Source organism: Nuphar pumila, chromosome 8 (genome assembly GCF_984573655.1).
Source record: "Nuphar pumila chromosome 8, dmNupPumi1.hap1.1, whole genome shotgun sequence".
In the NCBI taxonomy this organism is placed as follows: Eukaryota; Viridiplantae; Streptophyta; class Magnoliopsida; order Nymphaeales; family Nymphaeaceae; genus Nuphar; species Nuphar pumila.
The window spans coordinates 13483582-13499722 of record NC_143256.1 but is presented as its reverse complement, the minus strand read 5'-3'; the positions used below and the strand labels follow the sequence as shown (position 1 = coordinate 13499722).

General features: G+C 37.1%; 1 protein-coding gene across 1 annotated transcript in view; it reads right to left on the bottom strand.

The window, feature by feature from the left end:
* The window catches only part of LOC149829642 (exocyst complex component EXO84B-like), a 32236-nt gene extending 27680 nt beyond the window's left edge, over window positions 1-4556 (bottom strand). The window contains exons 1-3 of the mRNA XM_090015216.1: window positions 4528-4556; window positions 3962-4079; window positions 3679-3776 (exon numbers count right to left, since the gene is read on the bottom strand). Of these exons, the coding sequence (XP_089871342.1) occupies window positions 3679-3776; window positions 3962-4079; window positions 4528-4556 (245 nt within the window). The remainder of the gene's footprint in view (window positions 1-3678; window positions 3777-3961; window positions 4080-4527) is intronic.
* Window positions 4557-16141: the final 11585 nt, after the last annotated feature.

Sequence of the window (16141 nt, the reverse complement as noted above, 5' to 3'; positions counted from 1 at the left end):
CAAATAAAATATAATAGGGAGATTTCTGATCCAAAAGTGCCATAGGAAGACGATTTATGATATGAACAGATGTGTGAAAAACTTCTATCCAGAGACTAACGGGCACATTGCTATCATGTAACATGCTCATCGCGCTCTCAACAATATGCCTGTGTTTCCTCTCTGCAACCCCATTTTGTTGAGGAGTATGAGGGCAAGAAACTTGTCGACTTATTCCTTTATCTCGAAGAAAGGCAATAAACTCGTTCGATGAATACTCTCCTCCACCATCACATTGTAAATGCACAATATCACAAGCAAACTTTGTTTTGACCATCGAATGGAATTCCTGAAATATTTGAAAAACTTCATGCTTGTGTTTTAAGAAATATATCCAAGTATAACGGGAATAGGAATCAATAAGGATAACATAGTAACGACTGCCAGAAAGAGAAGGAATAGGTGTGGGTCCCCAAACATCAGAACAAATAATCTCAAATGGCTTTGAAGCTCTTTTATTTATAATATGAAAAGGAAGAACATGACTTTTGCAGTGTTCGCATGAAGAACATTTATTATTATTATCAGAAAATGAACATAAACTAGACTCTGGAAGGAGACCATCAGATACAAGATTTTCAACGAAACATCGACTACAATGTCACAAACGACTATGCCAAATATCTGGCTTATTACAATGAGATGAATTAAAAACTTCCAATGAAGTAAAAAACAAAAACTCTGAAGGCGAAGACACTGAAGAATGCTTGGACGATTTCAACTGGAGGACTGGGACTGAAGACGAAGACACTGAAGGAATCTTCTTGAAGACGTACATGTTTCCTTGTCGCTCCCTCTTAGCGAATGTCTCCTTCGTTCGTAGATCCTTAACATAAACAGAAGAGGGAGTAAATTCGACGGAAGAATTCATATCGTCAACAAGTTTAGCTACAGAAACAATGTTTTTTTTAATATTAGGAGCAAGAAGGACATTGGACAAGTGAAGTGAGGACTCTAACATAGGGATATGTGCATTGCCAGTATGACTAATGGAGTGATAAGTTCCATCTCCCGTAACTATACTACATTTTTCAAAGTAAGGCAATAAGTGAGATAACTTACCCGCATTACCCGTAACATGTGTGGCGGCACCTGAATCAACATACCATTCGCCTTGTTCATTTTGCTTGATCGTCATCTGTGACAATGCTGATAACAAAAGTTGTTGCACATCTGTGGATGGCCCTTTTGTGTCCACAGCAGTAGCGGATTTATTTTCAATTTTGTTTATTTTTCCTCTATTCTGTAGATTGAACCAACAATCAGCTTTCACATGTCCTCTTTTGTTGCATAAGAAATAAGTGGGCACTCTCCTCTGATTCCCTTTATTAAAACCCCCTGAAATATTAGGTGTAGGCAAGATACCACGTCCTCCCTGCCCAAAACGTCCACGGCCTCTGCCTCCTTGATGCCCTCCATTCCATCGTCCAAAACCTACATAAGTGTCCATGGCCAAAACTGAATGAGGACGAGCTGATTCATTTCCTTCTGCCCTTTGCTTCATAATCATCTCATGCTGGAGAAGTTTCGCTTGAAGGTCGTCAAAAGTGGGCAAGTGAGGAAGGCATGACTGTGGTAAACATGTCAAAGTCAGGACCCAATCCATTGAGAAGTTGTTGAACTTTATCTTTATCTGCAATAGCACTTCCAACAACAGCCAATTGATCAGTACTACTCTTCAAGCGGCATATGTATTCTATGACTGTCATGGAGCCTTTCTTCAAACTTTGAAATTCATTTTTCAAGAACATAACTCGGGATTCTGATATCTGAGAGTAAGTCTGTGACAGCTTACTCCACAGATCCGCCGCAGTGCAATAATCTGAAAGAGTAACCAACACTTCTTGAGAGAGTGTTGACGTAATATAAGCAACCAAAGACTGATCCCGCTTCCTCCAAACTGTATACTCTGGATTCTTAATGGAAATGGTAATTGTGTCACCTTTCTCATCCTTGGTTTCCTGCAAAATAAGCTGTGGTGGTATAGGAACTAAACCATCCAAATGTTCATCGAGATCTCGACTCCGTATAAAAGGAAGGATTTGCCTTTTCCAGGTTAAAAAATTAGAATGAGTAAGTTTTTCTGTAACAAGCTGACTCAAGAAATTGGCAGAGGGACCGGATGGTGAAGACGAAGAGTAATCCATATCAGTGGAATAATGAATAAGCAAACAAGATGAATGAAAAGAAATAAACAGAATTGAGATCACTTAATCAATCAGTAAAACTGTAATAAGGCATATACCTGTACGACCAAAAGTGCTGCACAAAGAACACTAAAACAACAATGAAGGAAAGGAAAGGAAACTTGTGGAATCAAAACTGGTTTGAAATAAAAAGGGAAACAGCAGTCGGTGATGTTTTTAAAAAAATTTGGAACCAACACAGACGATAGAGTAACAGAAAAGAGAGAACTCGGGATGAACACAGTCGATGAGCTGTTGTTCACGATGTGCGTTCTCGATGAACACAGTCGATGAGCACGCTGTTCACGCTGAAAGGAAAAGAAAAGTACCAACTTTCAGAAGGGGAGATTTCAGAGGATGAGATTTTAAAGGTTGTTGTTCTCGATTTACTGCTTCAGAATTTCTTCACACACAGGATGTTCACGCAGTGCTGCTGTTCACGATCTGTTGCTCACGCTGTTCTCGATGAACATGTTGTCCCCATCTCGATGAACACGCTGAAAGGAGGAACACGCTGAAAGGAACAACACGCAGTTCATGATCTGCAAAAAGAGGAACACGTTGTTCACGCAGTTCACGATCTGCTGTTCCAGAGCTTCTTCACGCACAGGATGGCCTGTGCTCTGATACCATATCAGATTTTATATCTGGTACAGCATCTACAGGAAACAGGGCGAGAGAGAGAGAGAGAGAAAGAGAGAACAATGGCTGGGGCGGCTTACGATAGCTCGACCTCCAAGTCCTAACCATTTTATATATGAAGTAGCTATACAACTATCCTTGTAATATCAGAGATATTACAAGGATGCCATTAATGAGAGAAATACAGCATGTGTTTCATTAACATACCATGTGTATGGATCTGGATCCAGATCCATACGCAAGCTATATTTTAACAGGTTGGTGGGCGGATTCACATCCATCAGGCGGCTTTTGCAGGTGGAGATCTAGTGCATGGAAAAAGGAGAGTTTATGCATGCACGCACACACACACACAGATATCAGAAAGAAAATTTTCTCCACCTCCAGAGGGGCAAAAACAGAGTTTTAGAAAAAAATCATGTGAGAAAATTTCTCTTGTTTGAAACCATGGTCAAAAATGAAGATTTTTCTTCTCAACCTCCATTTTTTCTATATTCCCACTTCCAAATGTGCCCCAATGGAAGTGGCCATGTTTTTTCTAAGGGAAGGGTTACAAATGATTCAAAAGGTATTATTGTGTATTGTGTATATTTTTTTATGTGTATCCTCATCATCTACATACTTGGATACTGCAAATTATTATTATTATTCTGCAAAAGAAAACAAATATTCATTTATGTACGTTCCTTGGCTTTTGGTCCACATCCATCATTGCAATTAGAAAAAATAAATCTTGGTAGGGAAAACATGAATGCCTTCCAATGTTAATATGAAATCCAGAAAGGTGCGCTTAATGAACACAAACACAAACCTTATGAAAGCTGAATAGTTGGCATAAACACTTTTGCGCATTTCCTCGGCAGAAGCCTTCTTCAGATCATTAAGGTAAGTGCACAACTGTCTTATTTCCTAGAAAAGAAAGGAGGAAGATCATCATGACAAGAGCATTCATAATTGAACTAAATCCCTTAAAACAATATCTCCTCACAATAAAGTGAAAAGTGAAAACATGATGAGAAATATAAAATCACTTGGGTATAGATAATTTAAGAATATTTACAAGTGAATAACTTTTATGTATATGACCCCACTACAATCGTAGAGTCAGCCAGTTCTTTCGAAGCAGCATAGTCAATAGTACGTGAAAAGATAATATTGAAGCATTTTTCAACTGTTTGTTTGACGCTATCTAAAATCCAGTTCATTGCATTCCTGCAGTACAAAAAGAAAGAAGAGGAAGAAAACACAAACCATCTTATTTTCAACTCACAGGACAAAACATTTACCTATCTTAAAATCCAGATTGTTACGTAAGGCAGGGTGGTCGTGTTGTGGAGCCCCACTCAGGGTTTACCTTGCTTCGGCAAGGGTTCCTCGTCATCAAAACAAAAACCTGCATTGTTACAAATCTGAAATGTTTGCCAGTGCCACCTCCTTGTATAGAAAGGACTTACAAGGCAGATATCATCTCCTAAAGAGAACCAAGAAAAGATCCATGCTTTAACTGATGTACTCCAGATCCGCATTAAACTTAGCACTGTTTTTCCACAGGTAGATCAAATAGCTTGCTGTAGAAAGATTTTCTCATTAAAACTCCTCTAAATCATTTCTAAATGTCAACATCTTTCACTTATTGTCGTAGTTGCATGATTTTAATCACCTTAAAAGCTTCATTGCAGATATCAACATCTTTCACTAGTCGTAGCTGTAGGTTTTCAAGCATACTTGTGAGATCCATTCATTTCTTAACCCACATATCCAGTTGCATGTAACAGAATCTCAACAGACGACACCAATTTAAGCAGTCAGTGTGAGAAATGGCTATTATTTTTCTGAACGGGCTGTAAGAAATAGGCGGAAGTGTAACCCAAGAATACCCAAGCATTCACTAAGTCCAATAATGGACAAGCACTATGGCATTCAAACAACAAAGGGACAATATGAAAGCCTAAAAAGGCTAAACAAACATAAAAATAATGAAATATTTATTGAATAAAGCCTTGAAAGGCATAACATATACAAGGGGGAATCACCCCTATTTATACAACAAAAGAGCAAAAGGAGAGCGATTGAGGGCTCCCCATAGAGACGTTGGGGGTCCCAACGACTCTATGTGGGACCTCCAATGCGTGTTCAAAAAGAGGATTTAAAAGGGAAAAATACAAAAATAAAAAAAGATAAACTAACCTAATTAATAAATAGTTGTTTCTATAAAAACAACTATGTAAAAAGACAAAAATACCCCTATCGGGTTTTACAAAAAATATATATATTTTTATATATATAGATATGTATATATATATACACGTATGTATATATATACATACATACATTCGTGTATATATATATATATATATATATATATATAAATAAATATGTCCATATATTTTTAACACTCTCCCTTAAACTTGATGGGGAAAGTTATCTCGAAAGTTTGGAAATACAAAACAAAGCTTAGGAAGAAGTCTAAGTCTACAAGAGTCTTCAAGGGATCTCCATCTTTATGGCATCTCAAAAAATTCTTGCAAATATAAGTCTTCAAAATGCCTTTATTGGTGATCATCCCTAAGCACCTTTATTGGATATCTCCATGATGTATCATATCTCAAAGATTCTGCATAGAAAAAACAAATCAAAGGAAGACTCCAAGTATACAAGAAAAAATATTCTAGCCCAAGAGTTGCAAAATTTTCAACAACAATGTATTGTAAAGCAAGAATAAAATGGTTTAAACAAAATAGTAATAACTTTTTGAATCATTAAATATTAAGAAAGACAAGAGGAGCATCCCTCAAAGATGAAATTGAATCATAATCACCTTATTTTTCAGGAAACCATAACATTGATCATAGGAAGATTTGATTATTTAAAGGACATATGATTCATTAAGAAGAGATAACCAATTATGCATAAAGATTATCTTAAATGAAATGGTGGTCTTCCAAAAAACATACGAATCTCTCAAAAAAGTGTCTATTAGAGACACTTCAAACCAAACCCATAAAAGGGTATAAATGGAAGAACCCAATAAAGAATAAGTAAATCTTTATTTATGACAAAAAATGTTTAAGAAGCATTGAATATGCACCATGTGAAAATGTCTTCAACAAAAACAAGTCCAAAGATGACTTGGTTAACCCACAAGAATCCCAAAGAGGCTAAATGCACAAAGGCACAATGAAATACTCACAAAGGAGTACAAATGTGAGGAAGTCTTCAAAGAGACTATATACACAAAAACACTAAGTTCTCAATGTGTGAAGTGTGCACAAAGGCACAAGAAGAACATTATGCATATAATTATGTGAATCATGCACATGAAACAACAAATGAAAAGATAACAACTTTTATCAAAGATGAGTTAATTAAATTTATGCATACCACAATGTGGACACAATAATCAATTAAAAGCATAATTCACTCACCCATCCTAGAGTGATTTTAAGTATAGAAGACCAAATATACATACATATATATATATGCGTGTGTGTGTTATCAATGAAATTCATGAGTTTTAATGATAAATATTTTTTCATACAAGGAAGCAACAAGTAGTAAAGATTTTTAAAAGATTCATTAAAGAATTTAAAAGATCCTATATGACAAAGGGAAAGATATAAGCAAGTCAAAATCAATTTGCGGAAGATGAGAATTTAAAAGAATCTCATAATATCAAGAAATGGTATTTTGCAAACTTTAATAATGCAATGCAAGATGTATGAAATTATTTCAATCAATCATTTCTCACAGAAGAGAAGATGATTTTGACAATTTTGAAAAAATTCTCAAACATTTGAATGAGTAAATTAGAGAATCAGTTTAACCATCACAAGCAATCATCTCCTAGTCCTCCAAACATCAAATATCAAGTGTATCAACGACTAGACCAAGAGCATAAACAATATGCCACTAAAGGGCCGAAAAACACACGCGAAGGTATGTAAAACACCTCTTGTCTATATATAATGACACTTGAAACGAGTGTATCAGCGACTAGAACAAGAGCACAAAGCCAACAAAGGACTAAAAATCACACACGAAAGTGTGAACAAGTGTCTCTTGTCTACATATAGTGACACTCAAAAGCAAGTGTACCAGCTACTAGAGCAAGAGTACAAAGCCAACCATAGGCTAAAAACTACACACGAAGGTGTGAATCAACATCTCTTGTCTACGTATAATGACACATAAAACAAGTGTATCAGCTACTAGAGCTAGAGTACAAAGCCACCAATGGGCTAAAAACCACACACGAATGTGTGAATCAACATCTCTTGTCTACATACAGTGACACTTAGATAAGAGGCATAAAAAGGAAAAGATACCTGAGGTAAGAAGGCTTGTAATGAAAACATTGATGCAATTTTAAAAAATATCAATTTAGACCACATTTCAAAACACCATGGTTTCAAGAAATAGATAGTTATCACAAATACACATAATTAAAAGCATCCATAATAAAGTTGATGGCCAAAGAATAAAGGAGTGATACAACACACTCACAATCAGAGATCTCATAACTGTCAGTTAGAGTCAAACTACAAGTTGACGATCTAAAATGACATAAAACGAGGTGCACAAAACTCACCCCAACAAACATCTCTGATTCAACAATAATAAGGCCAAGAAGATCGATGCATCATGTAAAAGTCTGTGATGGACAACACAAATGCCATAAAAAGACAATGAACACTCACAAAAATCATTTTCCAAATAAGGGAGTTCATAAAAGAAACGGATATGAAAAGATAATTTCAAATAGAAAAATTCAATAATGGTAGATGACCAATCTTAGAAAAAGTACAATCATACGCATAACAATATGTCTTATGACAATCTTTTGAATAAACATAAATCATGCTTAACATAGTCAATTCCGATCAAGGAATAGATGTACTAGAGCACATTATAAACAAAAGATCTAATAATTTTAAAGAGAAGACAAGAACATATTATCTTAAAAGGAATTCTTTTAAATAAGGTTTAAAACTTGCCGAGTCAACTCGGTGACTCGACCGGCTCGGCTCGGCTCGGCCCTCAAGCGAGTCAACCAGGCAAGGCAAACTCGGTTTGCCAAGACTCGGGCGATTGTTGGGACTTAGATCACACTGAAGAAAAAAAAACTTCTAGTGCATATGAAATTGTTTTTATCTAGTTGTGCATCAAAATTGTCACTAGATTACAGTGTGCATCACAAGGACCTTAAGAGAAGTCTATCACTATGATTTGACCACAGCAATCCAATTCATCTAACTATAAGAAATATTTTGAAAGTAAAAATTAAGGAAATATCAGTCTTATCCATCACACGCTCAACTATGTGCTTTCATCCTTGACTTTGCAATTCTACGTATGTGTATTTTTTGTTAACCTGTGACTTGTAGGTTCCATTAAAGACAATGCACCAGTAAAATTTTAACAACACATAACATAGATGCATATTCCTAACACATTTGGCAACACATCCAAAATTCCAAATCATTTCATCTTACCAGAACAAATTCAACGAAGGAGAACATAGAAAGTGCAGATCAACTGTAATAGAAAGCTTCTCTGAAATAAATGATGAACATAAAGGTAACAGGGGAAAAGAAATAGATGGTTACAATAGCACGAGAAAAAGAACACATTTAGAAGGAGAAGTGATCAAACAGTTCTGAGAATTTCTCATGTTCCTTTACAAGAATGATCATTATGACTAGATCCAAGAAAAACGGACTCACCAACCAAATTAAAATCTCAAATCACAAGGATGAAGCAACTATTTATCATTTCTCAACTATTTATCTTCTAGTGCATATTTATATATTGTTTTTCTTTTAAAATCAAAAGTTAACAAAACCCGGTCCGAGTCACCGAGTTGACCCGCTGAGTCACGAGTCAATAAAGAGCGAGGCGAATCCCGAGTCACGGGTTTTAAAACCTTGCTTTTAAATCAAAATTCTACTATGAGACAAACGAAACCTGTAATAGATTAAGGAAATAATACATATAAAGTTTTTAGAAGAACCTTTTACACTCTCAAAAGTAGACATAATTACTATTAATCATGAAGATTTGAAGCAATAAGATGATCTAATAACTCATAGCCACATAGGTTATTATAGAAGCTATGAAATTATACCAAACATAATTCATAATGCAATCTAATTTTGTGTGATTATGACACATTTTATTTTTTTGAGAAAAATGAGTTAACAAAAATGCATTTAAACCATCTAATACAAAATTTACATTCTATATAAAAAGTCAAATCACAAATATCGAAGATCATTCTCAAGCATAATCAATCGAGAGTGTTTTTCAAAGAATTAGTTTTGCATAACGATAAAAACATCTTAAAGTTAACCATTGTAATGAGATATGTGGAAATACATGTTACAAGGGATAACACGAGAGGATTTCATAAAGAACTAAATCTCACAAGCACATAAAGTGCAAACTACACAAAAACCTACTAAGGGTTAAATGCTAAAAAGCAAAAGAAGAATATTATTGAATGAAAAATGAGAGAATCGTTGAAAGCATATGAGTATGCAAAGATATCCACGATATTAAAGAAAACATGAAGACACAAGGTGTACTTCATACAAATTTCTTAAAAATTTTAAGAAAACCATAAAATTCATAATGATTACAAATAATTATTATGATAAAACCAAATGCACATAACAAGAGAATTAGCAATATGAAAAGCATAATCTTTAAGATTTAAAGCAAAACCATATATTCTTGTAAAATATAATTTCTATGACAATATGCATAATTAAAACAAATATTTTATGGAGATATGCTTACGCACAAGATTTGATAATTTCTTTAAAGAACTATTCATTTTTAACATATTTAGCAAGAGGCTATTATATTTTAAATACATTTTCAAATGCATACCATAAATATTTAAAGTAGAGAATCCAAAGAAAATAGCAAAAGTATCCATATATAATTTTTTATATATATATATATAATAATCAAGAAAATAAGTGTTTTCTCATGCACAATGCATGAGATAAATAATACAAGAGATAGCTTTTAAAAAGTATGTGATACAAACCGGGTAAATTCTTTCTTTGAATTCAAACTTTGAGTGGCACGCTTTTCGAGGCGACCACCGTGATGAAGCAACATACGAGCTATTCTTCTATAAACCAAGCTCTGATACTATGTAATGAAATAGGCGGAAGTGTAACCCAAGACTGCACAAGCATTCACTAAGTCCAATAATGGACAAGCACTATGGCATTCAAACAAGAAGTCCACAAAAGGACGATATGAAAGCCTAAAGAGGCTATACAAACATAAAAATAATGAAATATTTATTGAATAAAGCCTTGAAAGGCATAACATATATAAGGGGGAATCACCCCTATTTATACAACAAAAGAGTAAAAGGAGAGCCATTGAGGGCTCCCCATAGAGCCGTTGGGAGCCCCCAAAGGTCACATTTATGACCGTTGGGGGTCCCAACGACTCTATGTGGGACCCCCAATGCGTGTTAAAAAGGGGATTTAAAAGGAAATAAATACAAAAATAAAAAAAGATAAACTAACCTTATTAATAAATAGTTGTTTCTATAAACAATTATGTAAACAGACAAAAATACCCCTATCGGGTTTTACAAAAGAATTATATATATATATATTTATTTAACACAGGATCCCCCCTATTACTTGCCATATCATTAAAGAAATGAGGAAAAATCACTCAAGAGTCAATATTAAGCAGCCAAAGAGTATCCTATAGTAAAGAGATTCAACCAAAAAAATGAGGTGACCTTGACATCCACCACCCGACATGACAGCTTCCTTAAAACTAATAAAGCCTTTTACCAATCTTCCCTAGCACTTTTTTGCTTCTTCATATGTTTGATTCTTTCAGTTCCAAGGTTTATACACCTTTTTCACCAACACCGTTCTTTATTTTATGACTTTTTCACCAATATTTGGTTATCAAAATGTATGAAATAACCTAGAACATGTATCGATTGGCTAAGATAGCCATTAAGTTTACCTAGTGCAAAATATTCCAAGAACAGACCTTGCTTAGAGTCAGAACAACAACAACAACAACAACTACGCCATCATCCCAAAACAATTGGGGTCGGCGATATGAACCAAAAAAGAAAATCATTCTGGATCTTCCACATGAATCCTTCTCCTCCAATCATTTCTATCCAATGCCATGTCCTCGGTGAGGTTCAAAGCATTCATATCATTTCCTATCATCTTCATCCAAGTCTTATTAGGCCTACCCCGACCTCTTTTAACTAATATATTTTCCCATTTCTCCATCCTTCTAACTGGAGCATCATTAGGCCTTCGTCGAATATGTTCAAACCACCGTAAACGATTCACTCTCATCTTATTTTCAATGGATGCAACGCCTACCTTCTTACGTATCTCCTCGTTTTGAATCTTATCTTTTATTGTATTTTCACACATCCATCTAAGCATACGCATCTCAGCTACACTCATTTTTTTAATATGATGTCTCTTGGCAGCCCAACATTCGCACCATATAGTAAAGCGGACCTAATTGTCGTCCTATAAAACTTTTCCTTCAACTGCAATGGCATTCTACGATCGCACAACACTCCAGTTGCACTTTTCCATTTCATCCACCCAACATTTATCCTATGATTTACATCTCCATCAATTTCTCCATACTTTTGAATGATAGATCCCAAATATTTGAAACAGTCATCAACCGGTATTTCTTGCTAACCAAGCTTCACTACACTCCCATCACTACTTCGTTGCTTACTAAACCGACATTCCATATGTTCTGTCTTACTCTTACTCAACTTAAAATCTCTTGCTTCCAATGTTTGTCTCAATAATTCTAACTTAGCATTAACCCCAACTCTAGACTCATCAATCAAAACAATATCATCAGTAAACAACATACACCACGGCGCATTTTCTTGAATTGATCTCGTAAGCTCATCCATCACTATAGCAAATAGGAAAGGGCTTAATGCAGATCCTTGATGTAACCCAATCGCTATAGGAAAATTGGTTGTCACCCTTCCACAAGTGCCGATGGCCCCTGCCATGCCCTCCCTCTTTTTCCACCTTCTTAGGGGTTCGCAGGGAGGCCAGCAGGCGGCGCACGGCCCCTGCCGCACCCTGTGTATCCATCAGAGGCTGACAGGGGCCTACGAGGCCCATGTCTACTCCTTCTCTCTCTGGGGGTACGCCGGAGAGCAGGCGGAGGGCGGGGGGTGGGGGCAATGGCCCCTGCGGACCCCCCTTCTCTTCCCTGTCGGAGATCAAGCGACCGACAGGAGGTCGGACGTCCCCCTGTCTCCCTCCCCTCCGCCATGACCTGCGAAGGGGTCGGCAGGAGGCTGGTGGCTCCTGCCGCCCCGATCTCTCTCTCTTCGACAGGGGTTTGTTCCCCTGCCATCGACCTTTCGCTGACGAGCAGGGGCTAGCCCCCTGCCACCTTGGTGCTGTCGGCAAGGCCCTGACCCCTGCCGCTTCAATGCTAACAACAGGAGCTGGCCCCCCTGTCGATTTGCTACCGTCGGCAGGGGCTCGACCCATGCCGATTCATTGTCATCGACAGGGGTGCGACCCCTGCCGCTTCGCTATTGTCGGCAGGGGCTTTCTCCCCTGCCGCTTCGCTCTTGTCGGCAGTGGCTATCCTCCCTGCCACTTCGCTGTCGTCAGCAGGGGCTCGACCCCTACCGCTTCACTGCTGTCGGCAGGGGCTCGTCCCTTGTCGCCTCGCTGTCTTCGACAGTCAGGGTCTCACTCCCTGTCGGTTGTGCTGTTAGGTAGGGGTCGAGGCCCCTGCCATACATTGCTTTGTCCGGCAGGCGCCGAGGCCCTGCCCTTTGCTTTATTGTCATGCAGGGACTGAGGCCCTTGCCATTTGTTGTTCGGTTAGGAAGGGGCTGAGGTCCCCTGTCACCTAATCCTACCCTTGCCCTCGTCACACCATTAATTACATTATTATAATTGAATATTTCACACTCTTGTAGATTTACTCAACGGATCCAGTTCACGCTCCGCGGCCCGACCCTCGTATCATCTACACCCATAGACGCACGTAGCTGCACAACATTTCGAGGTAGGGTAAAGTCACACAAAGAGCAATAAATGAACCTATTTAAGTTGAAATAATTAAGATACCCATGCTAGATATGCTTAGAGTTATATTGCTTCTGCATTTCGCATTATCTTGTTTGTATGCTCATGGGTTGAGGTACAATTTCATTCTTTGATCATTATTTTGCATAGTTGCTTATGAGTTTGAGGTGTGGTTTCGTACTTCGTGCAATACCTATGCTCTTGTTTTCTTGCATATATTTTTGCTTGCATGTTTCCTTTGAGTGAAGTACGACTTCGTGTCTCATGTATTAGTTATGACCTTATGTGTTTGCCTATCTAAGTGGCCAAGGTATGGTTTTGGTACCTCGTGTGTTACTTATGTGCTTTTTGCTCGATGTGCGGCATCGCAAGTCGAGAGTTGTTTGTCGTCATGTTATAACCTGCATATGCTCACACTCATGGTAAATATGTACTTACATAAATGTAGTCTTGTACCTAACCTGATTTCAGTTGTTTTCAAAACACTAGAAGTTGCGCTTGTGCGCAATAGTTCTTATTAAGAGAGTTTCCTTCTGTAAACCCAGTGCTCTTCAAAATGCACAGCTTTTGCAAAGTTAAGTTTTAAGTCCTCTCGGATTGCGAAGTCACATTTGGGCCCTCCCAGGTCCACACACTTGGGAGAAATATTTTATAACCCCGATTTGAGTTGCGACCCAATTCAAATAACCCCGATCAGGGGCATGAGCCTATGAATGAGTGGGGTTCTGTTGAAGGACTCATTCTTCATTTATCAATCTAGTGTCGTATGTCGTGCGAATCGTGTCGATACTAAGATAAATTTTGGATGCAAGATTGATAGTGATGTGTCTTATGTGAATGACTCAATGTGGTATTATGGCTTTTAAAGATGAATCATGTCAAATGAGCACTCCTATATTCTTTGGATCATTATGAAGTTGTGTGTTGGGGGTTCCTTTTGAGAAACCCACTCACCCCCCTTTTTGGTGTAGCATACTTTTAGTCATGCATGGCGTGTTAAGTACTTTGTTGATCGGACGAGAGATCCGAGACAACCTTGTATCATGAAATATGCAAAATATTGTTGAAATGAATTCAAGACTTATCTTGCCAAATTGTGTTGTGTTACTTCCTTTGCAGATAATATATGTTGAGGTTTCTTTGGTGAAATCATATCTTTTTCATCGTAGTCGTACGTTTGACAAGTACGTCCGTACTTTTTGACAAGTACATCTTCTTACGTTGCGATGATTGGATGAGTAGGTTGTGGCAACCTTGATGAATGCAAATAACAAAATGCTAAGATTACCTAAATAAGTGATGATTTCCGCCTTCACCGGCAAAATACTCGAGTTGGGTCGAAAGACCAGAGTATGTAGAATGGGTCTTCAGTTAACTACCCCTGATGTACTCATTCGAACCGTTGACTCCTATTAGGAGAGAGAAAGAAAAGGTACAAAAACTTCGTTGGACAAGCCATTAATGGCAGTTACGAGCAAAAGACTCGACTTCCCCAGTCATCGGAGTTAGGGGAAGGGGACTACCATAATTATCCTAGGTGGTAGCTCTCCGTGTTCGGGATGCATCAATTATTTATGCTGCTTTGGGGATTTCTCTCTTGGTCACTGACCGTCCCCTTAGGTGCGGACTCAGTCAGCTATCCGGGTTATCATAAAATACATAGCATAATAAACCCCTGGATCAATCTAGGCTGTTTCTAGAGTCGTGCCTGGTGCGTACCCACTTGGCCAGTTAATATCAAAACATAATTTAAATTCGATCGCACAATTTGTTGAGTTATGTGCGTATGAAAGTTATAGTGTACAACAGGTTCAATACTTATGGAATTGTGTGTGTGGTTGATGCAACATTGTATTTTGCTAGTTAAATGTCTTATGCAGTTCTTTGCTTGTAATAGTTAGCCTACTTGTGCCAGTAAAATGCTTGTAATAAATTTTAGCATTGTGCTCATGATAGTTGCTCCGTGAATATGTTGGAATTAAATTGCTATATAATTGCCTGTCTACTTGACATATTAAATTATTCTGCATAATTATGTTTAATATTGTCCTGTCTGTGCACCTACCAATTTTTAGTGAAACTGACCCATTTTATGGGCAGGTGATGTATAGGTGATACACTCTGCGATGGCACGATGGCACAATGAGATCAAGATAGAGCTCTTTCCCTGACCTTTCGCTTCTGAGGACATGTTGGTAAATTTGGTATAAAGTGTATTTCAAAATTTCTCTGTTTATTAAACCTTGAGTTACTAAAATTGTTTTAGTAAACTTCTTCTTGGTTTCAACAAACAAATTCTCCATCATTGAAATTGCATTTTAAAACCATTTGATCTCAATAGTTTTGCGAAATTCGGAAAAGGAAAGTTTACGTTGTAGTGCGCTCAAGGTCCATCGACTTGTTGTTTTAAAAATATCATTTTCCGTTGAAGTACTATTTAGACTCTGATAATTGTATGATTTCAAAGCTTTCTAAACTATTCTAAAAGTTACAAGTCCTGGATTTTTAGGGCGTTACAATCTTCCTCCCACCCACCACTATTTTCTCATTTTCATTGTTCGCTAACCCACCCACCATTTTTAGGTCTCTCTCTTTCCAAGATATTTTCACCTATAAAATGAAGGGAACCCATCAGCTTGCTCATGAGAATGGCAACCTTGGAATAAATCACAGATCTCCAACATATTCTTTTAATGTTCCTCGTAATAAAATCATGACAGAATAAGGGCCTTCTTTTAATGTTAGTTTTGTTTATTTTGAGGCACAACGTGCTTTTAATATACAAATGTCAAGGATAATATGCAAGAGAAAACTTTTGGAACTTTTTTAGTTACACATGAAAATGAAGAAGCTTGATTTGCTTGAAGTTAGACTGACCCTACCCACTCTTTCAATTTTCTCATTTTTTTTACTATGCTTTTCTCATACTATACAAACAAGTGAAATTTTTTTATTTAGAAAAGTTTTCATATCAAAACTTCTTATAGATAATTTTTTTATCCTTGTGAGATTTTTTTTTGCTTCCAAACATGCTCTTCAAGCCATGTGAGAGCTTAACTTTTTAAAATTGCTTTTGCCAGTTGTAAAGTTCGTTCTTAAATTTTAAATTTACTTCACTTTTTCTTTCAAACTCCTGACAAAACACCTTGACTCAGGGTTTTTCTCTAAGGCCAGTTT